Here is a 21657-nt window from a genome sequence, read left to right as displayed (position 1 = left end):
AATTTATGAACAAGGAAACCAAAGACAATAAGAAGCTGCTTGGTTGTTTCATTATGACCATCTGTCAAAGTTATCATTTTGTTGAAATTCTGGAGCAGAACAGTTCGTGTTTAGAACTTGGGTTACTTGCCTATGACAATATACCAAACTGACTGCATTTGTAAGCTGTTGCTGACAGATAATTAATCCAAAGCTGCAATACAACACTGCTGATAAATGGACCACCAATGAAGGTCTCTTAAGGCCCGGGTATCACAGACAAGAAAGGCTCTTAAGAAACTGGCAGAGGTATGAAAATAGGACCAACAAAGCTTCATCACAAGTGGTAGTTAAACCTAAACGAGACAATAATGTTAACTACTACTTCTTAACAGCAAATGCTGAGAAAATTACACATGACTACCCAAACATCACTGGTCTCACAGCAATCAACCAGAAGGTCAAATATCAGCCTACTGCAGCAAAATGTAGGGCAGAGTGTACAGGCTCTAAATCCTAACAGGAAGTCGGTGCTACCAAAGTTAATGGTCCAGAGGAAGGATGATGAAGTAAATGCCTGTCTGGGAAAAAAAATCTAAGTCAATAATGCATTTTTATATTTTGGAGAATGTTATGAAGAACCCTTGCCAAAGACTTGATATAATCATTCTGTTTGAAATATTTTAACTTTGAAAACACCAAACAGTGAAGTATAACAAACGAGAAGCAGAATTCTCAGAAGCTACCTGCTATTTTTTTTTTCTTTTTATGGGTCTTTCTTCCAAGCCTTATACTGGGCATACTACAGTATGACACAGCTCATACCTGGAAACACCACAGTTTGGGACCAAACAAATAAATACCTTACTCTTGCTATTCAGGAATTCCTGCAGTGACTGTAATGGAACAAAGCTGCTGCTTTTTAAGAAGAAAATAAATTAAAAGAAAGATGAGAAAATATATATATTTTTCTGCATAAGAAAATTGCACCTGAACACTTCTACAGGAAATAAAAGGAAAATAACATATGACCATCAGTGGGGAAATATTAATGGGAACTATTTTATCAATGTGTCATGCTGGAGGCAGAGACATACTGAAATCTGGGAGGGAGATGACCTCTTGGAAGATCACTCCCTCATTAGGTGTTTTCATTTCTGTATTGATCACAATCACCGCCCTCCTTTGCCACCTTTTTTCTTTTTCTGTTGTTTTTTCTTTGAAGCGGCAGCAGCTGTAGGCTTTTGATGTCTGGGTGGTACCACGTTACTTGAAGATGCTGCAGTGCTTTGAGTAGTTCCAGGCCGTGGGGATGTTGGTGGGCTACTTGCAGTTTTGCTGGCATCCCTGCATATTCAAAAAACAGAAAGCTGGAGTTATACAATCAGTAAAAACAAACTGCTTTGACTATTTTCCATGTGTATTTTTTATTTTTTAGTGTGCATAATACAACTTTTAAAGTATTAATTTACTTATTTACTTGTTTCTTTTGACCTGGAAAATCTGACTGGGCAGTGCCCACTTTCAGAGAAGACTCAAGAAAACATCCGCAAAAATTACATGAAGACATAATTAGTAAACATTTTACAGTAGATTTTAAAAATAGGTTCATTGACAATTTAAAATCTACACTAAAATAAGTGTGCAATAACACAAGCATTTAAGGTACAACATTAAATAATAAATGTAACACACCTTTTTACAGGCTAAGACCTATGAAGTAGTCTTGTACACATTAACTTACTGAGATTATTTTTATAGAAAATCAAAATGATTTGTGTACTTGATTACAGAAGACAATATATAATTCATTATCATTACACCTGCACATTAGAAGTCTACACCATATGAGATATTCCTGGATTTTATTCACAAGCCTAGCCAGAATCTGTTGGATTTCGCCGCCCCCTTAGATTAGTTCCCTGTGCCTCTGTCCAGCACAGCCATTGAAGTGATCCCTGGGGTAAACTTTCCGTTTCCCATCCACTCATCAAAGTTTCTCTTGAAGAGGGTTAGCGAGGAGCTCTGCCTAATGTAGACCGGAATCTTGTTCCAGAGCATGGGAAGTCTCTGGGACAGGAATCTATCCCTCCAGCATGTCCTATTTATTGTTGTGGTGAGGTTTAGATCCCTGGAGCGTGTGGCTCGAGGGGATATGGTTTTCTTTAGTTGGAGCATTTCCATCAATTCTGGGTTGGATAACGCCTTGTATGTCAGGCAGAGATCACCTCTGAGTAGGCGGTATGCAACAGAGTACAGCTGAAGTTTGTTCAGTCAAGCTGCAGAGGGCATCTGCTTGAGGCCAGTGATCCTCTTGGTGAGGTACTTCTGTGGTCTTTCCAGTTGTTGCAGGTGTCTTGTAAGGTGGGGCATTGTACTCTATGATGGGTCTGATGAGTGATGCGTAGAGGGGCCCAATTACCTCTTTCGATCTGGATGCAAACCCTTTTGTGATTAGTATAAGCTATCCTCACCCTGATGAAATGTAAAGGGAAAGAAAAGGAAGAAGAAAACTACATCAAAAGTTTAAACATTACATCTGAAAACAAACTACTACTTAAACTCACAAATTTTCTTCATGTGCTGACCATGCCTGATACACATCACAGTGGATAACTTAAAAAGATGCCGCATAAAATCCCATGCTAGGATGTTATTTTTCTAAATTCTTACCCAGTGACACAAGTATCCAACTTTCAAGGCCCCCCCAAAATTTCTCTATCAGACTCTCAGCTACATATACTAGTCACGAAGCCATGACATTAATATTATCCAGTGTGTTACAGATATCACTCCATATACTCGAACATTTATAATATCAAACACCTTTAATGCCAGCAGAAGTGAAAGAAAAATCATACAATCGCTTCCATGGGCATTATTTTGGAGAAGGTGGCAGAACAGCTAAGAGTAGAAATTTGCTCTTTCCCTACTGTTGTGCGATCTTGGATTTGTTATATATAATTATCAACAGTTGTGGGGGAAGCAGGGGGTTTGACTTGCCCTCCCCTGCAAAAATACAAGTTGATTTTTTTTTGGTTATTTGACTTTTGGTCCCTTGGGATCAGTGCTTTGATGTTCAATCTTTTGGTTGATATTTCAAAGTGCCTTCATGCTGCAAACCTGATTACTGCATCTGGTACCTTGGGTGCAAAATATTTTCTATGTTAAATAAGGTTCCAGCATGTATGCTGCCTCCTCACACAACAGTCAGGTCCTTAAACATTCCTCACAAAAAGTACAGTTTTGTACCTACCATAAATGTAGATGTTCGAGTGTTCACCCTGCTGCAGTCATCATACTTGGGTTATCCTGCCGTCAGGCGGTACCGCGGTCGGCCTGAGTTCCAAAGTCTTGGTCCGGCGTCGGTTGCTGTCGCTTCTTCCCTGACGTCAGAGAGCCAGGGGTCTATAAGAGGCATCCGACGTTATTTTCTTCTGTTTTTCTTGACCCAGATGTCAGGTGCCCCCAATAGGTAGGCAAAATATATATATATATATATATATATATATATATATATATATATATACATATATATATATATATATCTACACAGCTAGATAAAAATAAAACAATACCTTTAGGCACAAGCAAATACACCACAGAGGTTGAATAGGATAAAGTGGTATAGATAAGTTCAGCTACTTCAGAGGGGATGGAGGGAGGGTAACCTGGACTGCAGCAGGGTGAACACTCTAACATCTACATTTATGGTAGGTACAAAATTGTACTATGTTCATTGTGTTACCCTGCTGCAGTCATCACACTTGGGTTGAATCAAAAAGCTAAGGATGGGAGGTGGAGTTAAACAGGGTTAGAAGGAGCTAGTAGGCCCTGCAAAACTGCAGTGGCAAAACCAGCTCTAGTCTTAGAATATAGAGGTAAGTGATAGTGTTTGGTGAAGGTATGCACTGAACTCCAAGTTGCAGCTTCCAGAATATCCTTGGTTGGCACTCCCCTGAGAAAGGCTGCTGATGTATCTGTAGCCCTGGTGGAGTGGGACCTAATGTTCCTAATGTTAGCAGGTACCGGTTTCCCATGATGCGTGTAGCAGAAACGTATGCAATGCCCTATCCATTTAGAAATGGTCTGTTTTGAGATAGCTTTTCCTTGTGATCCTGTAGCATAGGCTACAAAGAGCTGGTCAGAATTTCTGAAAGCCTTAGTTTTATCCAAGTAGTAACGTAATTGCCTGTGAATGTCCAAAGAGTGCAGGAGTCTTTCTCCTTTGTTCTGGGGATTTGGGAAAAGGTGGGCAAATGAATGGTTTGGTTTAGGGCCACACTGGATACCACCTTTGGCATAAAGGAAGGGTTAGTTCCTAGAGAGAGACTGTCTTGATGAAAAATGAGGAAAGGCTCCACTGCCATTAGTGCCTGTAGCTCTGAGACTCTTCTAGCTGAGGTTATTGCAAGTAGCAGGGCAGTTTTCCATGAAAGAAATTTTAAATCAGCTGAAAAAGCTGGTTCAAAGGGCGGCAGTGTAAGCTTATCCAGAACAAAGTTGAGATCCCAAGTAGGTGTTGGTGCTCTCCTTGGCGGTCTTATGTTCTTAGCCCCTCTGAGGTACTGTCTTAGAAGTGGATGTGAGAATAAAGGAGGATCCGTGTTGTAATGAGCTGAAATTGCTAAGGCGTGGATCTTAACAGATGAAAAGGAAAGACCTTTGTGCAACATCTCAGTTAAATATTGTAGAATCTGAGGAATGTTTGGATTAAGGGGATTTTGGCCTTTAGATATGTAGATGCCTCTGATCTGTAGTCCATTTGCCCTGAATGCACTGTCCTGCCATGTGTTCCAGGAGCAAAATCTTCTCCATTTGTCTTAATAGGTTTTCCTGGTGCTCGGCCTCCTGGCCTCCAGAATGACATCCATAACTGCTTTGGACAGAGGTGTTGGCTGGTTGTTTAGGTTATTTGCCATGCAGCCAGGTTTAAAGTCTTGAGCTGGCTGTGTAGAATCTGACTGACTCGCTGGGTGAGCAGGTGAGGAATTTGTGGTAAAATCCATGGTGGGCCGTGGGCCATGTTCCTTAAAATTGGATACCAATGCTGGCGTGGCCAGTCTGGTGCAATGAGTATCATTTGTGGCCTCTCTAATCTGACTTTCAGCAGTACCTTTGCTAGAAGAGGCAGTGGAGGAAAGGCATACACTGTTAATGTTTTCCAACTGAATAAGAGGGCGTCCACTTTCCAAGCTTGTAGCTGGAATGTCCTTGTGCAAAATTTTTGAAGTTGGTAGTTTTGGGGGCTTGCAAACAGATCTATGTCTGGGCGTCCCCATTTTTGAGCTATCATTGCAAATACTTGTGGGTCTAGTTTCCACTCGTGTGGATCCATGATGTTTCTGCTTAGGTCATCTGCCAATGTGTTTTTCTTTCCTGGTAGGAATTGTGCTTGTAATTGAACCTGGTAAGACAGTGCAGTGTTCCACAAGGTGATTGCTTGCCTGCAGAGAGGGTAGGAATGTGTGCCCCCTTGCTTGTTTATGTACCACATTACTGTGGTATTGTCCGTCTTTATTATTAGTTGTCCTGACTGTAAGAGGTTCTTGAAAGCTGTTAGGGCATTCTGTACTGCTAGCATTTCTTTTTGATTGATATGTAGATGCCTCTGATCTGTAGTCCATTTGCCCTGAATGCACTGTCCTGCCATGTGTGCTCCCCAGGCATAGTCCAATGCATCTGTTGTTATAGTTTGCCTGGCTGTGGGTAAGGTGAAAGGCTGACCCTTGTTGAGATGACATGCCTGTGCCCACCACAGAAACTCCTGTTGAAGGCAGGGAATGAGTGGTATCATTGTTTCCAAGTTGTGGCTGTGCTGAGTCCATATGCTTTTCAGGTACCATTGTATTTTCCTCATATGCAGTTTTGCAAATGGTATCAGTAGTATGCAAGATGCCATGAATCCCAAGGCCTGCAGAATTTTTCTTGCAGGGAGTTGAGTCTTTGTTGCCATTATTTTGAAATATCGAGTCAGCTGTTGTTTCTTGTCTGGCGTAAGATAAGCCATCTGGGCCGTTGTATTCAAGCTAGCACCCAGGAATATTTTTTGTGAGGGCACTAGTTTTGATTTCTTTTCGTTTACTGTGTACCCTAGGCAACTTAGAAGGTGTTTGACAAATGCCAGATGCTTTAAAAAAATGTCCTTGCTTTCTGCTTCAATAAGGCAGTCGTCCAGGTATGGGTATATTTGAATTCCTCTTTGTCTGCAGTATGCAATTACTGGTGCCAGGCATTTTGTGAAGACCCTGGGCGCAGTAGATAAGCCAAAGGGCAGTGCAGAGAATTGATAATGCATTGAACCTGCAATGAAGCGGAGGTATCTCCTGCAATTTTGTCCAATAGGGACATGCAGGTATGCCTCCTTGAGGTCCAATGTTACTAGCCAAGCATTCTTGCCCAGCATGGCAAGAAGCTGCTGTAGTGTTAGCATCTTGAATTTTGGTACTTGCAGATAGGTGTTCAGAATTGAAAGATCCAGAATGGGTCTCCATGCTTTGTCCTTTCTTGGGACTAGAAAGAGTCTTGAGTAAAATCCCTGTCCTTGCTCCTGTGTAGGTACCTGTTGAATGGCTCTCATGTCCATGAGAGCTGTAATTTGTTTTTGTGCCTCTGCCCATTGATTTGGTGGCGGGTTTGGCATTCCTTTTATCCTTGGTAAGGTATGAAAGTGGAATCTGTATCCTTGAGAGACAATGTCTAGAACCCATTTGTCTTTTGTGATGATGTGCCAGTTTTGTCTGCAAAAAATGCTAATTTTCCTCCCAAGGGATCTGCCAGGAGAGATTTGCTTGGTAGTTTGAGGAATGAGTCATTGTGTTTGTCTTCTGCTAGCCTGGGGCCCATCTTCTCCTCCTTTCTGGGTAGTAGTACCCCATTAGCGAGGTTTGTAAGGGCCTTGCGACTGACCTCTGCTCCTTTGGCGCCTGTATTTGCCTCTCTGTGATCTGTCAGAAGCTGGAAAGGACCAGTTTTTTGTTGGCCGATTTCTGCTGAAACAAGGGGGATGTACCTGCAAAAAATCCTTGACCGTCTGCATAGACTTTTTGCCTTATCCTCCATTTTCTTCAAAACCTCTTCTGCTTTGACACCAAATAATACATTCTGCTGTAAAGGTGCATCCAATAACTTTGCTTTAACATGATCAGGAAGGGTTTGTTCTTTTAACCAAGCATGTCTACGTATGACAGAGCCAGTAACAGCTGCGCCACAGGAAGCTTCCAATGAATCAAAATCCACATTGTAAAGTATGCTTGCCCACCTGTTCAGCTGCATGCAACAGATCCTGCATTTCTTTGACATCAGACTGTTCAGTATGTGTGCTCATTTTTTGTTTTGAGACATTAGGACTTGCTGATATGTCAGCATGTGAAACTGACAATTTAATGCTCTCATAGCCAGAGTTGCTGAGGTGTATATTTTCTTTCCCCATCTATCTAGGGCTCTGGAATCCCTTTCAGAGGGCACAGGATTTTTAGCCACAGAAGCTTTAGCTCCCTTAGGACCCCGGGAAATTGTTTCTGGGTCAGCCACAGGGCTTTTATAAAGGAATTTGAGAGAGTCTGGTACTCTGTAGTATCTGTCTGGTTTGGCTGGAGCAGGAGGTAGAGTCTCGATTTAGACTAGACTCCAAGTAAACATCATCCACAATATCCAAAACTGGAGGGATAGCAAGAGGTCTGTGCTAGGGTATTAAAAGGAACTCTTGGAGCCTTTTATTAGAGTCAGAGTAGTCCTGGCCTTCCCAGTGGAAATGTTCCCTCATGGTATGTAAAGTTTCCCCAAAGGAGTAGTCTTCAGGGGGAGATGCTGAGGGAAGAGTCCTCAGCATCAGAGTCTTCATAAGGTGGAAAGGTGTAATCCTGTTCCTCAGAAGAATCTGAGGAAATTGAAACCTGTTCAGAGGAAGCATAATCCTCCTCTTGTCTTGGTCTTTTATCAGGAGGGGGATGGGAACCCCTGATTAGGGTAATCAAATCTTCAGCCATCTTAAGCATCTGTTTCCTTGGCATGGGGCCTTGAACTGTAGACTGATGTACAGTCTTCTTTGGTTTTAAAGGAGTTTTAAGCTTAGCATAAGATTTAATGGTGAGTGTAGTTGGTCTGAAGACACCTTCTGCAACCGAAGGTGCTTCCACTGCACAGGGGTCTACTTCTGCTCCAGTGTCGGAAGGACCTAATGAAGATGGCTGCGTCGGCCTAGTAGACTCCGCTTGAGAATCCGCAGCTGTCTGGGGTTCCAGTTCTGCGGCCGTCAGGGGCTGCGTAGGCGCCTCACTGAAAACCGGAGAACCGGCGACAGGCCCAGCAGAGGCCTCGGAGTCTGGCTTGTTCCTAGGCTGCCTGTCCTTATCCTTGCGGTTATTTATGCATGCCGGTCGTCGGCTGCTCCGACGGCATGATATAATTAAATTTCCTACCAAAGTAATGTCGTGTGAATTCAAAACGGCATTTGATAGTACGTTTATTAAACCTAGCACAAAACCGACAGCCTGTGACGTCGTGGTCTGGGCCTAGGCAAGGAATACAATAGGAATGGAAGTCCTTATGAGGTATTTGCTTCCCACAAGAAATGCAATTGTTAACTTTTTCTGATATCGGACTGAGGCAAGAAAAGGTTCCCCAACGGGGTACTTAGGTTTACTGAAGACTTCGGACTGAAATTCGACTCGAAAATCTCAGGTGTCGGCCGACCGGCACTTGTGAACTGCTTCTGCTTCGGGCACTGCGCGGCAAGAAAAACTGAAGAAAATGGTGTCAGATGCCTCTTATATACCCCTGGTGCTCTGACGTTAGGGAAGAAGTGACAGCAACCGACGCCGGACCAAGACTTTGTAACTCAGGCCAACCAACCACGGGACCGCCTGACGGCAGGATAACCCAAGTGTGATGACTGCAGCAGGGTAACACGATGAACATCATGCAAGTCACTGGTTTTTTTTTCACTTTTATTTCATATTTTCTGTATCGTTTTGAGTCTGATAAGCATCCGGCAAGTTCTTGAAAATTGCTAAATTTATCCAGCATCAATCTGCTTCACTTCTGAATTTTACAACAAACTTTTCTGAGGCTAAATTACCATCACAAATTCTACAAACCCAGTGAGATACACAGAATGTTTAATGCCATGATCTGAGACCTAGTTGGCACCTTAACTGTGTACAAGTTCTCAGACAGATGTACTTAACAGTGCCCTCAAAGGAATAAAACCTATCCTGCACAGAGAACAAGTCATTGAAAGCAAAAAAAAAAGTCTTATTTACATAGTATCTATAGAATTAAACAAATAAAAGAATGATCCCCAACAGCGAGTAGTCCACTAGTAAACCCAAAATTCACCAACAAAACACCAGGTGGACAAGAGCAAAAGGTAGCATTCAATGTCTTACAGTAGTAAAAAAACACTCTGATTTATTAAGTAAGCGCTTTTGCAGTGATCAACACCGCTTCATAAGACAAAAAAGTTAAAACAAGCAAGCAAGCAATATTTAAACAATAAAACAAGACTAATTATCCAATCAAATTAAAAACAATCAATGAGAAAAAACACCCCTTCATTTTTTTAAGGCAACATTAGCAATAGCACCTAGAACATTCACTTAATTTCAAGCTTCTTGATTTTAGGACAGGTTTTAAGGGAACATAGTCATTTAACCCAAGGCCCCTATGAACCCCAAGTCTCAGAATCCATTGCAATTCCACACTTTTTTTCTGTTGAAAAAACCAAGACAGCCTGAAAGAAAATCAACAAGAAAATAAGAGAAAACACTGACTGGGAAGAATGCTGCAGCTGTTCAGCAAAAAGAACTTCAAGTTCCAGCTTTGGCAGAAGAAACAGCTTCCAGTAATTTTGAGGAAAAAATAAATCAAATGTGCCCAAAGTTGAATAAAATAAACAAAACACTTGAAGGACTATACCACCTCAAATAAACGGCTAGAAAAAATGGAATATTTAAACAGCTATTCAGATGAACTTACAAAACCTCACATATCAGAAGATGAAACTAAGAAAAGGTTGGCTGAAATATCTGTTTCAAAAAAATGGTAGGGTTAGAGGACAGAACATGCAGATAAAGCCTGAGATTTTCTGCTGTACCAGAGAAAGAGGAAGGAGCAGATTGCATTAATTTTAAGAAAGCACAAATAATTAACTGGAATGGTATTCTACAGCAGGCTTTGTTAATTGAAAGGACACCATGTACATGCGTGCATTTCAAATACGGCCATGTGAAAGAAGCCTTGAAGTGTATTAATAAAGATGCAATAATACCTGCAGAAATAGTTGATCTTGACAAAACTGGGGCAGAAGGGCAAAGTATTAAAAAGTGGAGGCAGTAGAGTATTTGTGGAAAATGACTAATCACTGTTGTATACCATGCTGAAGAGCAGCAAATTTATAACAGCAATCAATTAGGGAATGTTGACAGGCAGGTGTGAGACTCAAGCTGCTAGATCCAGCAGTATTCAGAATTTCTTTCCTGAAGGATCAAAGGTGTTTTTCGATGCAGAACAAGCTAAGGAAGAAATGCAAAAGTTTGTCCAACAAAACGTGAGCCAAGGGGACTATGCTTCTCATTCTTAGGAAAATAAAGTCCATAGATAAACTTTGCCAGTGAAACTTTTTCCAATGATCCAAAAGAAAATGCTTGCTGGACAGAAAAAGCACAGGAATTGACAAGAATCACAAATACCCTGGACTTGAACTGAAGTCTGGGGCTGGGAGATGGAGATGAACAGGAAGATGACCAGTAACACTTAAAATGGTGACCATATGTGAGACTATACAGCATTAAATCACATTTGTAAAATGTTTGGAAGGACACAAAGGGGAAAAAGTAACAAGTAGAACAATTTTCATTCTTAACAGTATTTGTATAAAACATTTCATGACATAAACTACATGTTAGAGTATTTTCAGTGATTGTTCTACATAAGTATGTAGCTGAGGGCAGGTGTGCATTCTGTTCTTATGCTTCCATGGAAACAACCTGACTACAGATGAAGGCAATAAATCTCAAGCTGTCTGCAGAGACAGAATGAATGTAAAATTAAAAGGTACAAGGACAAGCAGCTTAGTGAAAAAAAAAGAAGTTATGTACTTACCATAACGTTCCATGTTAGTTCTCTGCTTCTCGCCTTCTTTCTTGCTGGTTGGGTTCGGAGCCGATCCTCGGCTCCGACTCAGCCATCTTCAAAAGCTCGAGAGCTGCTTACTGGCTCGAGGCCCCCTATATCCCATGATGCCTGGCGCTAGATACCCAGATCTCGTTTGGTAAGACTAACTGCAGACATAAAAAGAAAGGAATCCTATCCTAGAATGCATAAATCCTACTGGAGAGACTACTAGTCAGTAAGGAATAACCAGAGAAGACTCAGCCAGTGAAAATTCAAGAGGAACTCTTCTCGGTCCACTAGGATAGGGGGATGGAGGGTGAGACGCAAGAAAGAAGGCGAGAAGAAGACAACTAACATGGAACATTATGGTAGGTACATAACTTCTTTATGTTAAGTTGTCTATCTCGCCTTCATTCTTGCTGGTTGGGACAGCGTCCCTAGCACCTACAGTCCTGGGTGGCTCATCGGAACAGACTCTTCAGAACAGTGGAACCAAAATCTACTCTGCTCCTGGAAACCACATCCAACTTGTAATGCGAAATGAAAGTATGAGGGTTGGCCCACGTAGCCGCAGCACAAATAGATTCCATGGGCAACCCGGCCTGAAAGGCCACCCAAGTGGCTAAAGCTCTGGTGGAGTGACCTTTCACAGTTTAACTGGCCAATTTTTTATTCCTCAGTTGATATATAAAAGTGATGATAGAAGTCAACCATCTAGATAAGGTTACTTTTGAGACTGGAAGACCTTGTTTACCCACAGCGCAAGACAGGAACAGCTGGTCCGATTTTCTAATGTCCTTAGTCCTGTGCAAATAAAAGCGTAGTTGCCTGTGAACATCTAATTGATGCAGCTTATATTCCGCCCTGCTGGAGTGGTTAGGAAAAAACACAGGGAGGTCTATGGACTGATTTAAGTTATTCTCTGAAGAGACCTTAGGAAGAAAGGAAGGATTAGTCCAGAGAGCAACCCTGTCCTTGTGGAACACGAGGTACGGAGGACAGATAGAAAGAGCCTGAAGTTCAGAAACTCTTCTGGCGGAAGTAATAGCTACCTGAAAAAGGGTTTTCCAAGATAAAAACTTCAAGGTGCAAGAAGCTGTAGGCTCGAAAGGGGGCAAAATTAGAGGCTAAAATCAAATTTAGATCCTACGGTGGTGGAGGATCTCTCACTGGGGGCCTGAGCAGAGTGGTGCCTTTGAGAAAGGCTTTACATAACTTATGAGACATGATATTGTTATCAGACAGTCCAATATGAAAATTAGAAATTGCAGCTAACTGAACTCTGATTGTGGTGGAAGCAGACCCAGCATGGAAGAGTTCCGCAAGAAACTCCAATATGTGGTGTACAGGGGCTAAAAAGGGGTCTATACTCTTAGCCTCTGCCCAGGAAGAAAAACGTTTCCATTTACTAGCGTAGGTTTTTCTAGTAGTAGCCTTGTGCAATGACAAAATGATTTCACGGACAGAGGGGGAGATATCTGGGAGCCTGGCTAAAGCTGGAAGTGGAGCAACCAAGCGTGAGCTGGAGAGATCGTAGAGATTGGTGCAGCCCGCCCGATTGATGAATCAGAAGATCTGGAACTAGGTCCAGAGTCCAAAGCTGCTCGAGAAGATGGCGATGCAAGAACGGAAACCATATTTGTCGAGGCCAGTAAGGAGCAATGAGGATAATTTTGCAGCCCAATACGGTAGCTTTCTGTATTAGCTTCGGAATAAGGGGAAAGGGAGGGAATGCATAAAGAAGTCCCTGAGGCCAATCATGGACTAGAGCGTCTCTGGGGGAATGTCTGGAAAGTGGAAGGAGAGAAAAAATTGCTGCACTTGCTGTTGAAGGGAGCTGCAAAAAGGTCGCAGCAAGGTTGGCCCCATTTAGGGAAGGTTTGGTCCGCAACTCCCAGATTCAGAGACCACTCGTGAGGCATGAGAATTGCTCTGCTCAGCCTGTCTGCTATGACGATGGACCTCCCAGGGATGTGCGTTGCGATCAGAAGCCATTGGGAAGAGATCACCCACTGCCACAGTCTAAGTGCTTCTTGACATAGGGGGTAGGACCTGGTTCCGCCCGGCTTGTTGATGTACCATACTACTGACATATTGTCCGTTTGAATTGCAATGGTCCCGGCTGGAAGAGAGTCCTGAAGAGCTTGCAACGCTAGAAGCATGGCCCTCATCTCCAAGACGTTTATATGCAGATGGTACTCGTGAGGTTGCCAGGTGCCTTGGACTGTTCTGCCTGATAATGCCCCCCCCCACCCAATCAGGGAGGCATCCGTGGTTACCGTAGCAACCGGAGGGGGGGCTAAGAATGGTCTGCCATGGGACACTGATGAGGAGACCATCCACCATGCAAAGTGCTTCTTGCATGCTTGTGTGATCATAATCATGTAAGACATGGGAAGCTGCTGGAAGGACCATTGGGTGAAAAGAAGCCAATGGAGAATCCTCATGTGAAAACGAGCCGAAGGGACAAGTATGATGGCTGCTGCCATGAGACCCAGAGTTTGGAGGACAAACATGGCTTGAATTCTTTTGCATGCTAATAAAATCTTCACATGTTGGCGAATTACTAATACCCCGTCTGGCGGAAGGCACGCTAACATGTCTCTGGTATTTAAATTTGGGCCTATAAAGGTGATAGATTGACAGGGCGACAATGCAGACTTTTCGAAATTTATTGTGATACCTAGCCTGGAGCAAGTCTCAATAGTGCAGTCTCTGGCTCGCAGAAGATGATGCCTGGTGGTAGCAGTAAGGAGCCAGTCTAGATATGGAAACACCTGGAATCCTTGCCGTCTCAGGTGAGCTGTAACTACTGCCATACATTTGGTAAACACCCTGGGGGCTGTGGTGAGACCAAAGGGCAGAGCTCTGAACTGATAATGGCTGGCTCCCAGCGGGAAGCGAAGGAATCTTCTGAAGCGTCTGTCCATTTTTATATGGTAGTACGCATCCTGAAGATATATGGAGCACATCCAATTGTCCTGACCCAGGAAGGGTAAAATGGACTGTAGCGTGACCATCCGAAACTTCGTTCTTTGTGCAGACCTGTTCAGCCTGCTGAGATCCACAATGGGTCTCCAGTCCCGTCTTTTTTGGTACCAAAAAGAACCTTGAGTAAATTCCGGATCCTTGTTAGTCTGCTGGGACTTGCTGGATGGCTCTTTTTTGTAGCAGTTTTGAGACTTCGTGAACTGCTTGGTCCCTTAGATTGGGTGGAACATCTGGAAGGGACTTGTTTGACCTTAAGGGAGTGTGAATGAAGGGAATTCTGTAGCCTCCGGATATGACCCATGTATCTTGAGTTATGTGTTGCCAGGCTCTTGGGTACAGCAATAATCTTCCCCCGACTGCCTCCAGAGGAGTGCAACCCTTCAGGGATGCTGGAAGGGCTTCTCAGAGAAGGATTCTCCGTTGCCCTGATTCTGCGGACCCCCCCTGCCACGACGGCGGTGTTTATTGTTGTTCCCTCCTCTGCCCCTGGATGGGAACTCACCACGTGTGTCCGGCAAAGCTCCTTGGGATTTATGGAACCACATCTTTCCACTCTTCTCACCCTTGGGATATGGTCTGGAAGGAGTGGAAAAAATGGACTCCCAAGGCAGAGAGAGTCTTGCCTTCCTGCTCACACCTGGTAAGGGTGTCCTTCACTTGAGGTCCAAAAGAGAGAGGAACCATCAAAGGGGGTATCAGTGAAAGATGCTCTGAAAGGTTCCGCAAAGTTACATAGCCGCATCCAAGCATGTCTCCTTAGGGCAACGCCTGTGCCTGCGGCTCTACTCGCACCACCGGCTGCATACGAAATGAGCCTTATGGAGGAGTTTACCACTGAAGTAACAAGTCACCAGCTGGGAGGCTGCTTTAGCCTGGGTCCCCTCAGCTGATGGATCTTGAAGGGAATCTCCTTAAGGAGATCCCTTTGAAGACGGGTAAGGTGGCATAAATAATTCAGGGACCTCATGGAAAAGGTCGCTGAAGAGAACATCCACTTCCCATGTCTGTCCATCATCCTGGACTCCTTGTTAGGGGGATGGACAGATGAAGAAGTTTCTGCCAACTCCTTCTTTGTGGCTGCCGCTACCACCATGGCATCAACAGGGACACCTTTAGTTAAAAACTGTTTGTCCTGTGGCGCTGTGATAAATTTGTCAGGTCTTCTGGGGGTCGGTTCCACTGAATCTGGAGCTGTCCACGCCTTCCGAGCCACCACAGACATTAGTGGGTCGAAAGGCGGAGATACCCAAGAGGTGGAAGGGTCGGGATCCAAACGCGTCCAGAAACACCGACTCATCCTTGGAAGGGCTTAGGGCAGTCCAGTTCCCCCTCTGCCTAAGCATCTCAAAGATGTCTGAGAAGGAGACATCTTCAGAGGGGGATCTTGGGGACCCTTCCAAATCCTCTAAGTCAGTATCTGATGTGACAGACTCAGGGGAGTCAACATGCTTCCTCTTGCATTTCCTCTTACGGGGTGGCTCCTCTGAATGATCAGGGGAGGCCTCAGAAGAGGAAGATACACCCAAAGGGTTGTCCTGGAGTGTTGGATCCCCAAGCTTGGGATCTGGAAGAGGGGCAGAAGCTGAAGCAGGCACCCTAGGGGGAGGAGCCGATGGGGTCAATCGTGGGACTGGCTCGGGGGCCAGTACACTCCTCATCACCTCGAATGCATCCCTACCGAGACGCAGAGAGGGCTCCGGTTCCGAAGTAACCAGAATACCTCTCCGCACTGAGGGGGACGGCTCAGAGGCCGATGTGGGAGCACAGCTCACCTGAACCGAAGCCCCGAGGGGGAGAGCGGGGTCGGACAAGGGTCCGATGCCACTCGCCCCCTCGGAGCTGACGAGGGAGTCCCGGTGCCCAGATCCCTCGAAGGACGGCACCATGGAAGGGATCGTAGCCGACGAAGGAGCAGATATCGGAGCCGATGGTTCCACGACTCGAACCCCAACGAACTCTGGCTCCGAGTTCAAAGGATGAGTCGGAGGAGGAATATCTACAGATGTGGACGGAGCAGACACCTGATGAGGGGGGGCTGGACAACACTTTGGCTAGGGCCTGCGATTTTAGCAACCTACTGACCACTCTTTCCAAGTCATGGTCCGAAAGTCTAGAGGACCGAGTAGAGTGGGATGAACGATGACTACGCTCCGACTGGAGCAGAGGTGATCTCGGAACCGAACGTATTGACTCCAGAGAGGGAGACCTAGACCTTTTTCTACTCTCAGACGGCTCCGAGGGACGTGTCGGAGCTGACTGGGAGTGAGGAACATCGGTTCCAGCTGGAGCCTAGATGGATGGTACAACTTCACCCAACGACGGCTCCAAACTGGGAGCCGAAGGTTTAGGTAGCCTGGAAGATTTCACCGGCTGAGTCTTGGCCGGTGAATCTAGTGGCTTAAGCAAAGCCTCATGATAAGCTTGTTTTTGCGCTCCTGCAGGACTCTTGGACTGAAAGCATAGCAAATGGAGCAAGAGTCCTGCAGGTGCACGACGCCCAGACAATAAACACAAGAAGTGTGACCATCTGTCAGAGACATCTTCTGACAGCATGAGTCACACTTCTTGAATCCGGACAGCTTAGGATCCTTGGACATCCTGAACAAGGGCCAAGGAATAAGGAAACACACACCAAAAAATTAAGGTGACTAACTACCAAAACTAACAAAGTTACCACAACCAAAAAACTACAATAAGATATATCTAGTACAAACAAACTAAATACACGATCACTAAAGACTAACAGAGATAATAAGGAAGATTTTTTTTTAAAGAGATAGAGAAGGAAAGATTATCCTCTCTAATTTAAACGAGTTTCTGAGGGGAAGAAAGATAGGATTAAATAGAAACTAAGCTACAACACAATAGATACTAAGCGACTAGTTCTAGACTAAAAACTAACAGTTCTTACAAAAACAAGTGATTTATATAAAGTTATATAAAGTTTTATATGACCTGAGCCAGTAGAACAACCTCGCAGCTGAAGCGGCAAACGAGATCTGGGTATCTAGCGCCATGCATCATGGGATATAGGGGGCCTTGAGCCAGTAAGCAGCTCTCGAGCTTTTGAAGATAGCTGAGTCGGAGCAGAGGATCGGCTCCGAACCCAACCAGCAAGAATGAAAGCGAGATAGACAACTTAACATTAAAGTTTGAAATTACTGGAAGTGAATAAGAGATAGCTACTTTTCTGGTCCCTAAATTCTTCAAGGCATTTACTAGAACACTAACATTTATGTTTATATAAAGACAGCCAATGCACTTTTAAAATATACTGTATTTGTAAGCATAAAATCTATTTTTCACATCTAGGAGGGGACTAAAGGCAAGGACAGACAGCAATTAGTAAGTAGGAGCACAAGCTTTATCAAGTGCTTCAGAGTGGATAACCTTAATTTTAGGTTAGTTAATGTCTGTAGTTGTAGCTATCAATTTGGGACACTTTCTTATCAGGAGGGTTAAACTTCATTATTTTAGATGTACATAGTTTTGCGTGTTTAAATTAATGGGTTATGGGGGTGTTGTCAGGGTGTGTGTTAAATCCCATGAAGGAGATGGACTTCACTGGAGGTCTGAGTAAGAAGGTGTCCGGTTAGGAAAGCGTTGCACAACTTGGAAGCAGCCAAACAAGAAACATTTGTGTCCTGAGATTTGATATGGCTGCCAATTGTATTTTGCCTGTGGAAAAACTAGTACCTTCTTGAAAAAGAAAAGCTAAAACTTCCAGTAACAAAGAAACTGCGGCAGTGAAAGGATCAATGTCATTTTTCAGGGCCCAAACTGAAAATCTTTTCCATTCACTCTTGTAAATCCTCTTAGTAGGATCTTTCTTAGAGGACAAAAGTACATGACCAACTGGGGCGGAAAGCCTGGGCTGTCTAGCTATTAGTGGGAACTGGAGAAACCATGCAGTTAGTTTGAGACCAGGGATATTGTGATGCTTCATCCCCGAGGGATGTGAAAGAAGATATGCACTGGGGTCCAGTATCCATGGAGGTAAATGAAGATGAGACCAAAGGAAGGGGAACCACACTTGGTGAGACCAGAACGGGGCAAGGAGGCTAACAGAGCTCTTCAATCGACTTTTTTTGTAGGAATTTTGGAATTAGAAGAACTGGAGGATAGGTATAAAGGAGAGCAGAGGGCCAAATGTGGACTAGAGCATCTCTTGCTGACTCTGCTGAGGGAGGATCAGGGCAAAATACCTGATGCATTTGTTGCTGTAGGGAGTTGTAAAGAGAATGCAGCAAGGTTGATCCCAACAATGGAAAATCTCAAACACCAGTAATCGATTGAGAGACCAATCGTGAAATATCAAAATCAACCTGCTGAGCTTGTCTGCTTTTTTTGTTGTTTGTCTTTTCGGCTTTTCCCAGGTAGGGGTTGCCACAGTGGAAGTCTGGTCCACTAATGATTGGCAGTAGATTTTTATGGTGCCGAGTTGCCAGCCCGACACCCAACCTTCAGCGAAGGCACGCCCATTCACGCATGTCTTTTGGAGGCCACTCGACTACGGGGAGGACATACAGACTCCACACAAAAGGCACTCCAGCCGAGAATCAAACAGTAGAGCCTCTTGCTGTGAGGCAACAACGCTACCGCTGTACCACCGCAGCTTGCTTGTCTGCTAATACACTGGATTTCTAAGAGATAAAAGTTGCCACTACAAAGCGGAAGAGATTGCCCACTTCCACACTTGCATAGCTTCTCAAAGAGGATAAGATCAGGTTCCGCTTGTTTGCTGATGTACCAGTACAGACATGCTGTCTGTTTGAACTGCAAAAAGTACAGTTTTGTACCTACCATAAATGTAGATGTTAGAGTGCTAATACAGCTGCAGTAATCACAGATGGGTTTTCTGCCGTCAGGCGGGTCCTCGGTCGGCCGAATTCCAAAGTCTAGGTCCGGCGTCGGTTATTGTCGCTTTCTTTCCTGACGTCATTGTGACAGGGATATATAAGACACAGCCGATGCCATTTTCTTCAGTCTTTTTTGCCCCAGATGTCAGGTGCCACCAGAAGGAAGGCAATACATAAATTATAAATAAATATATATTCATGCAATGCAATATAATAAAAAATCAGTAGTTGCAAGCAAATATACCACAGAAGGATAACCCAATCAGGTTGTATGAGGAGGGGTTATCCCCTAGGCCTTTACCAAGAGGGGAAGGAGGGAGGGAAACCTGTACTGCAGCTGTATTAACACTCGAACATCTACATTTATGGTAGGTACAAAACTGTACTATGTTCATCGTGCATACAGCTGCAGTAATCACAGATGGGTAGAATCCCAAAGCTACGCACAGGGTGGTAGGCACTAGGTGGAACTGGGATGAGCCAGAATGCCCTGCAACACAGCAGTGGCAAAGCCTGCTCTAGTTTTGGAGTATAAGGGCAGGTGGTAATGTTTGGTGAAGGTATGCACAGAACTCCAAGTGGCTGCCTCCAAAATATCTTTGGTGGGAACTCCTGTGAGGAAGGCTGTAGAGGTAGCTGTGGCCCTGGTGGAGTGGGATCTGATGCCTGTAGGGACAGATTTTCCATGAAAGGAGTAACAAAACCTCATGCAGTGGCCTATCCATTTTGAAATTGTCTGTTTGGTAACTGGCTTCCCTTGAGCTCCCACAGCATAGGACACAAAAAGTTGTTCTGATTTCCTGAAAGGCTTTGTTCTGTCCAAATAATAACGTAGCTGTCTATGGATGTCTAAGGAGTGTAGCAGCCTTTCCCCTTTGTTTTGAGGATTGGGGTAAAAGGTAGGCAAGTGTATGGCTTGATTTAAAGCTATCCTGGATACCACTTTAGGCATAAATGACAAGTTGGTTCGAAGGGAAACCCTGTCCTGATGGAAGATGAGAAAGGGCTGCACAGCCATGAGGGCTTGTAGTTCCGAAACCCTACGAGCTGAGGTAATGGCCAGAAGGAAAGCTGTTTTCCAGGACAAATATTGCAAATCTGTTGAGGCAGCTGGTTCAAAGGGAGGCAATGTTAATTTTTCTAGAATGTAATTAAGATCCCAGGCTGGTATTGGTTGTTTCCTTGGAGGTCTTATATTCTTAGCCCCTCTGAGGAACTGTCTTAAGAGTGGGTGAGAGAATAAGGGTGGATCAGTGTTGAATTCTGCAGAAATGGCTGAGGCATGAATTTTTATGGAGGAAAATGAAAGTCCACTGTTCAACAGCTCAGCTAGATACTGTAATATCTGAGGCAAATTCAGTTTTCTAGGATCCTGGCCTTTTTTCTCATTCCAAGAGCAAAACCGTTTCCATTTTGCGGAGTAAGCCTTTCTAGTGGATGGCCTTCTGGCCTCCAAAATGACATCCTGCACCTCTTTGGAGAGTAGAGTCTGTTGTGGTGTTGAGGAATTTTCCATGCAGCGAGATTGAGTGTTTTCAGCTGACTGTGAAGAGTTTTGTAGCTGTGCTGAGTCAGTAGAAGAGGCATTAGAGGTAGGGACCAGGGAGGAGTATGCGTTAGGCTCCTCAGGAGTGGGTACCAGTGTTGTCTTGGCCAGTCTGGAGCAATCAGTATCATCTTCGGTCTGTCTGCTCTTGCTTTCAAGAGCACCTTGGGCAGAAGAGGCAAAGGTGGGAAAGCGTAAACTGTCCATGTTGCCCAACTGAAAGAAAGGGCGTCCACTCTCCAGGCCTTTGGATGAAAGGTCCTTGAACAGAACTTTTCCAATTGATGATTCCTGTGGGAGGTGAAGAGATCTATGTCTGGCCTTCCCCACGCCTGGATTATCTTTGTAAACACTTGAGGATGCAACTTCCATTCGTGTGGGTCTGTCATATTTCTGCTTAGACTGTCTGCCAGTGTGTTTTCCAAACCTGGCAAGTACTGTGCTTGAAGTTCGATTTGCCATTCCAGAGTCAAGTTCCAAAGTGACATGGCTAGTCTGCACAGGGGGTATGAATGTGTTCCTCCTTGTTTGTTTATGTACCACATTACTGTGGTGTTGTCTGTTCTTATCAATAATTGCCCTGGATGCAGGAGGTCCTTGAAAGCTGTAATTGCATTTATCACTGCTAGCATTTCTTTTTGACTGATGTGAAGGTGCTTTTCCTTTTGGGACCATTTGCCCTGAATGCACCTGTCTGTCATGTGCGCCCCCCAGGTGTAGTCTGAGGCGTCTGTTGTGATGACTTGATTTGCTTAAGGCTTGCAGAATGGAAGACCTGTGTTTGTTCGACATGCTTGGGCCCACCATAGAAATTCCTTTTGCAAACATGGGATTATTGGTATTATTGTTTCCAAACTGTGGCTGTGTTGAGACCATAAGTTTTTTAGGTACAACTGAAGTTTCCTCATGTGCAACTTTGCACATGGGATTAAAAGAATGCAAGATGCCATGAAGCCCAGAGCCTGCAGGATTTTCCTTGCAGTGAGCCTGGTACAATTTGCTAGCATTTTGAAGTACTGAGTTAGTTGCCCCTGTTTTTCTGGCGTGAGATAGGCCATCTGGGTGTTTGTGTCCAAGTTGGCACCCAGGAAAGTTATTTTCTGAGATGGTGTTAGCCTGGATTTCTCTTTGTTGACTGTGTATCCCAGAGAATTCAATAACCGTGTT

General features: G+C 44.2%; 1 protein-coding gene across 1 annotated transcript in view; it reads right to left on the bottom strand.

Annotated features, from left to right (window-relative positions):
* Nucleotides 1-924: 924 nt before the first annotated feature.
* The window catches only part of SRP72 (signal recognition particle 72), a 1193396-nt gene continuing 1172663 nt past the window's right edge, over nucleotides 925-21657 (bottom strand). The window contains exon 19 of the mRNA XM_044059445.1: nucleotides 925-1326. Within this exon, the coding sequence (XP_043915380.1) occupies nucleotides 1152-1326 (175 nt within the window). The 3' untranslated portion in view covers nucleotides 925-1151. The remainder of the gene's footprint in view (nucleotides 1327-21657) is intronic.

Source organism: Protopterus annectens, chromosome 17.part0 (assembly GCF_019279795.1).
Source record: "Protopterus annectens isolate FY-2018-M chromosome 17.part0, PAN1.0, whole genome shotgun sequence".
Taxonomy (NCBI): Eukaryota; Metazoa; Chordata; order Ceratodontiformes; family Protopteridae; genus Protopterus; species Protopterus annectens.
The sequence above is the reverse complement of the archived record's forward strand: the minus strand, read 5'-3'. Positions and strand labels throughout refer to the sequence as shown.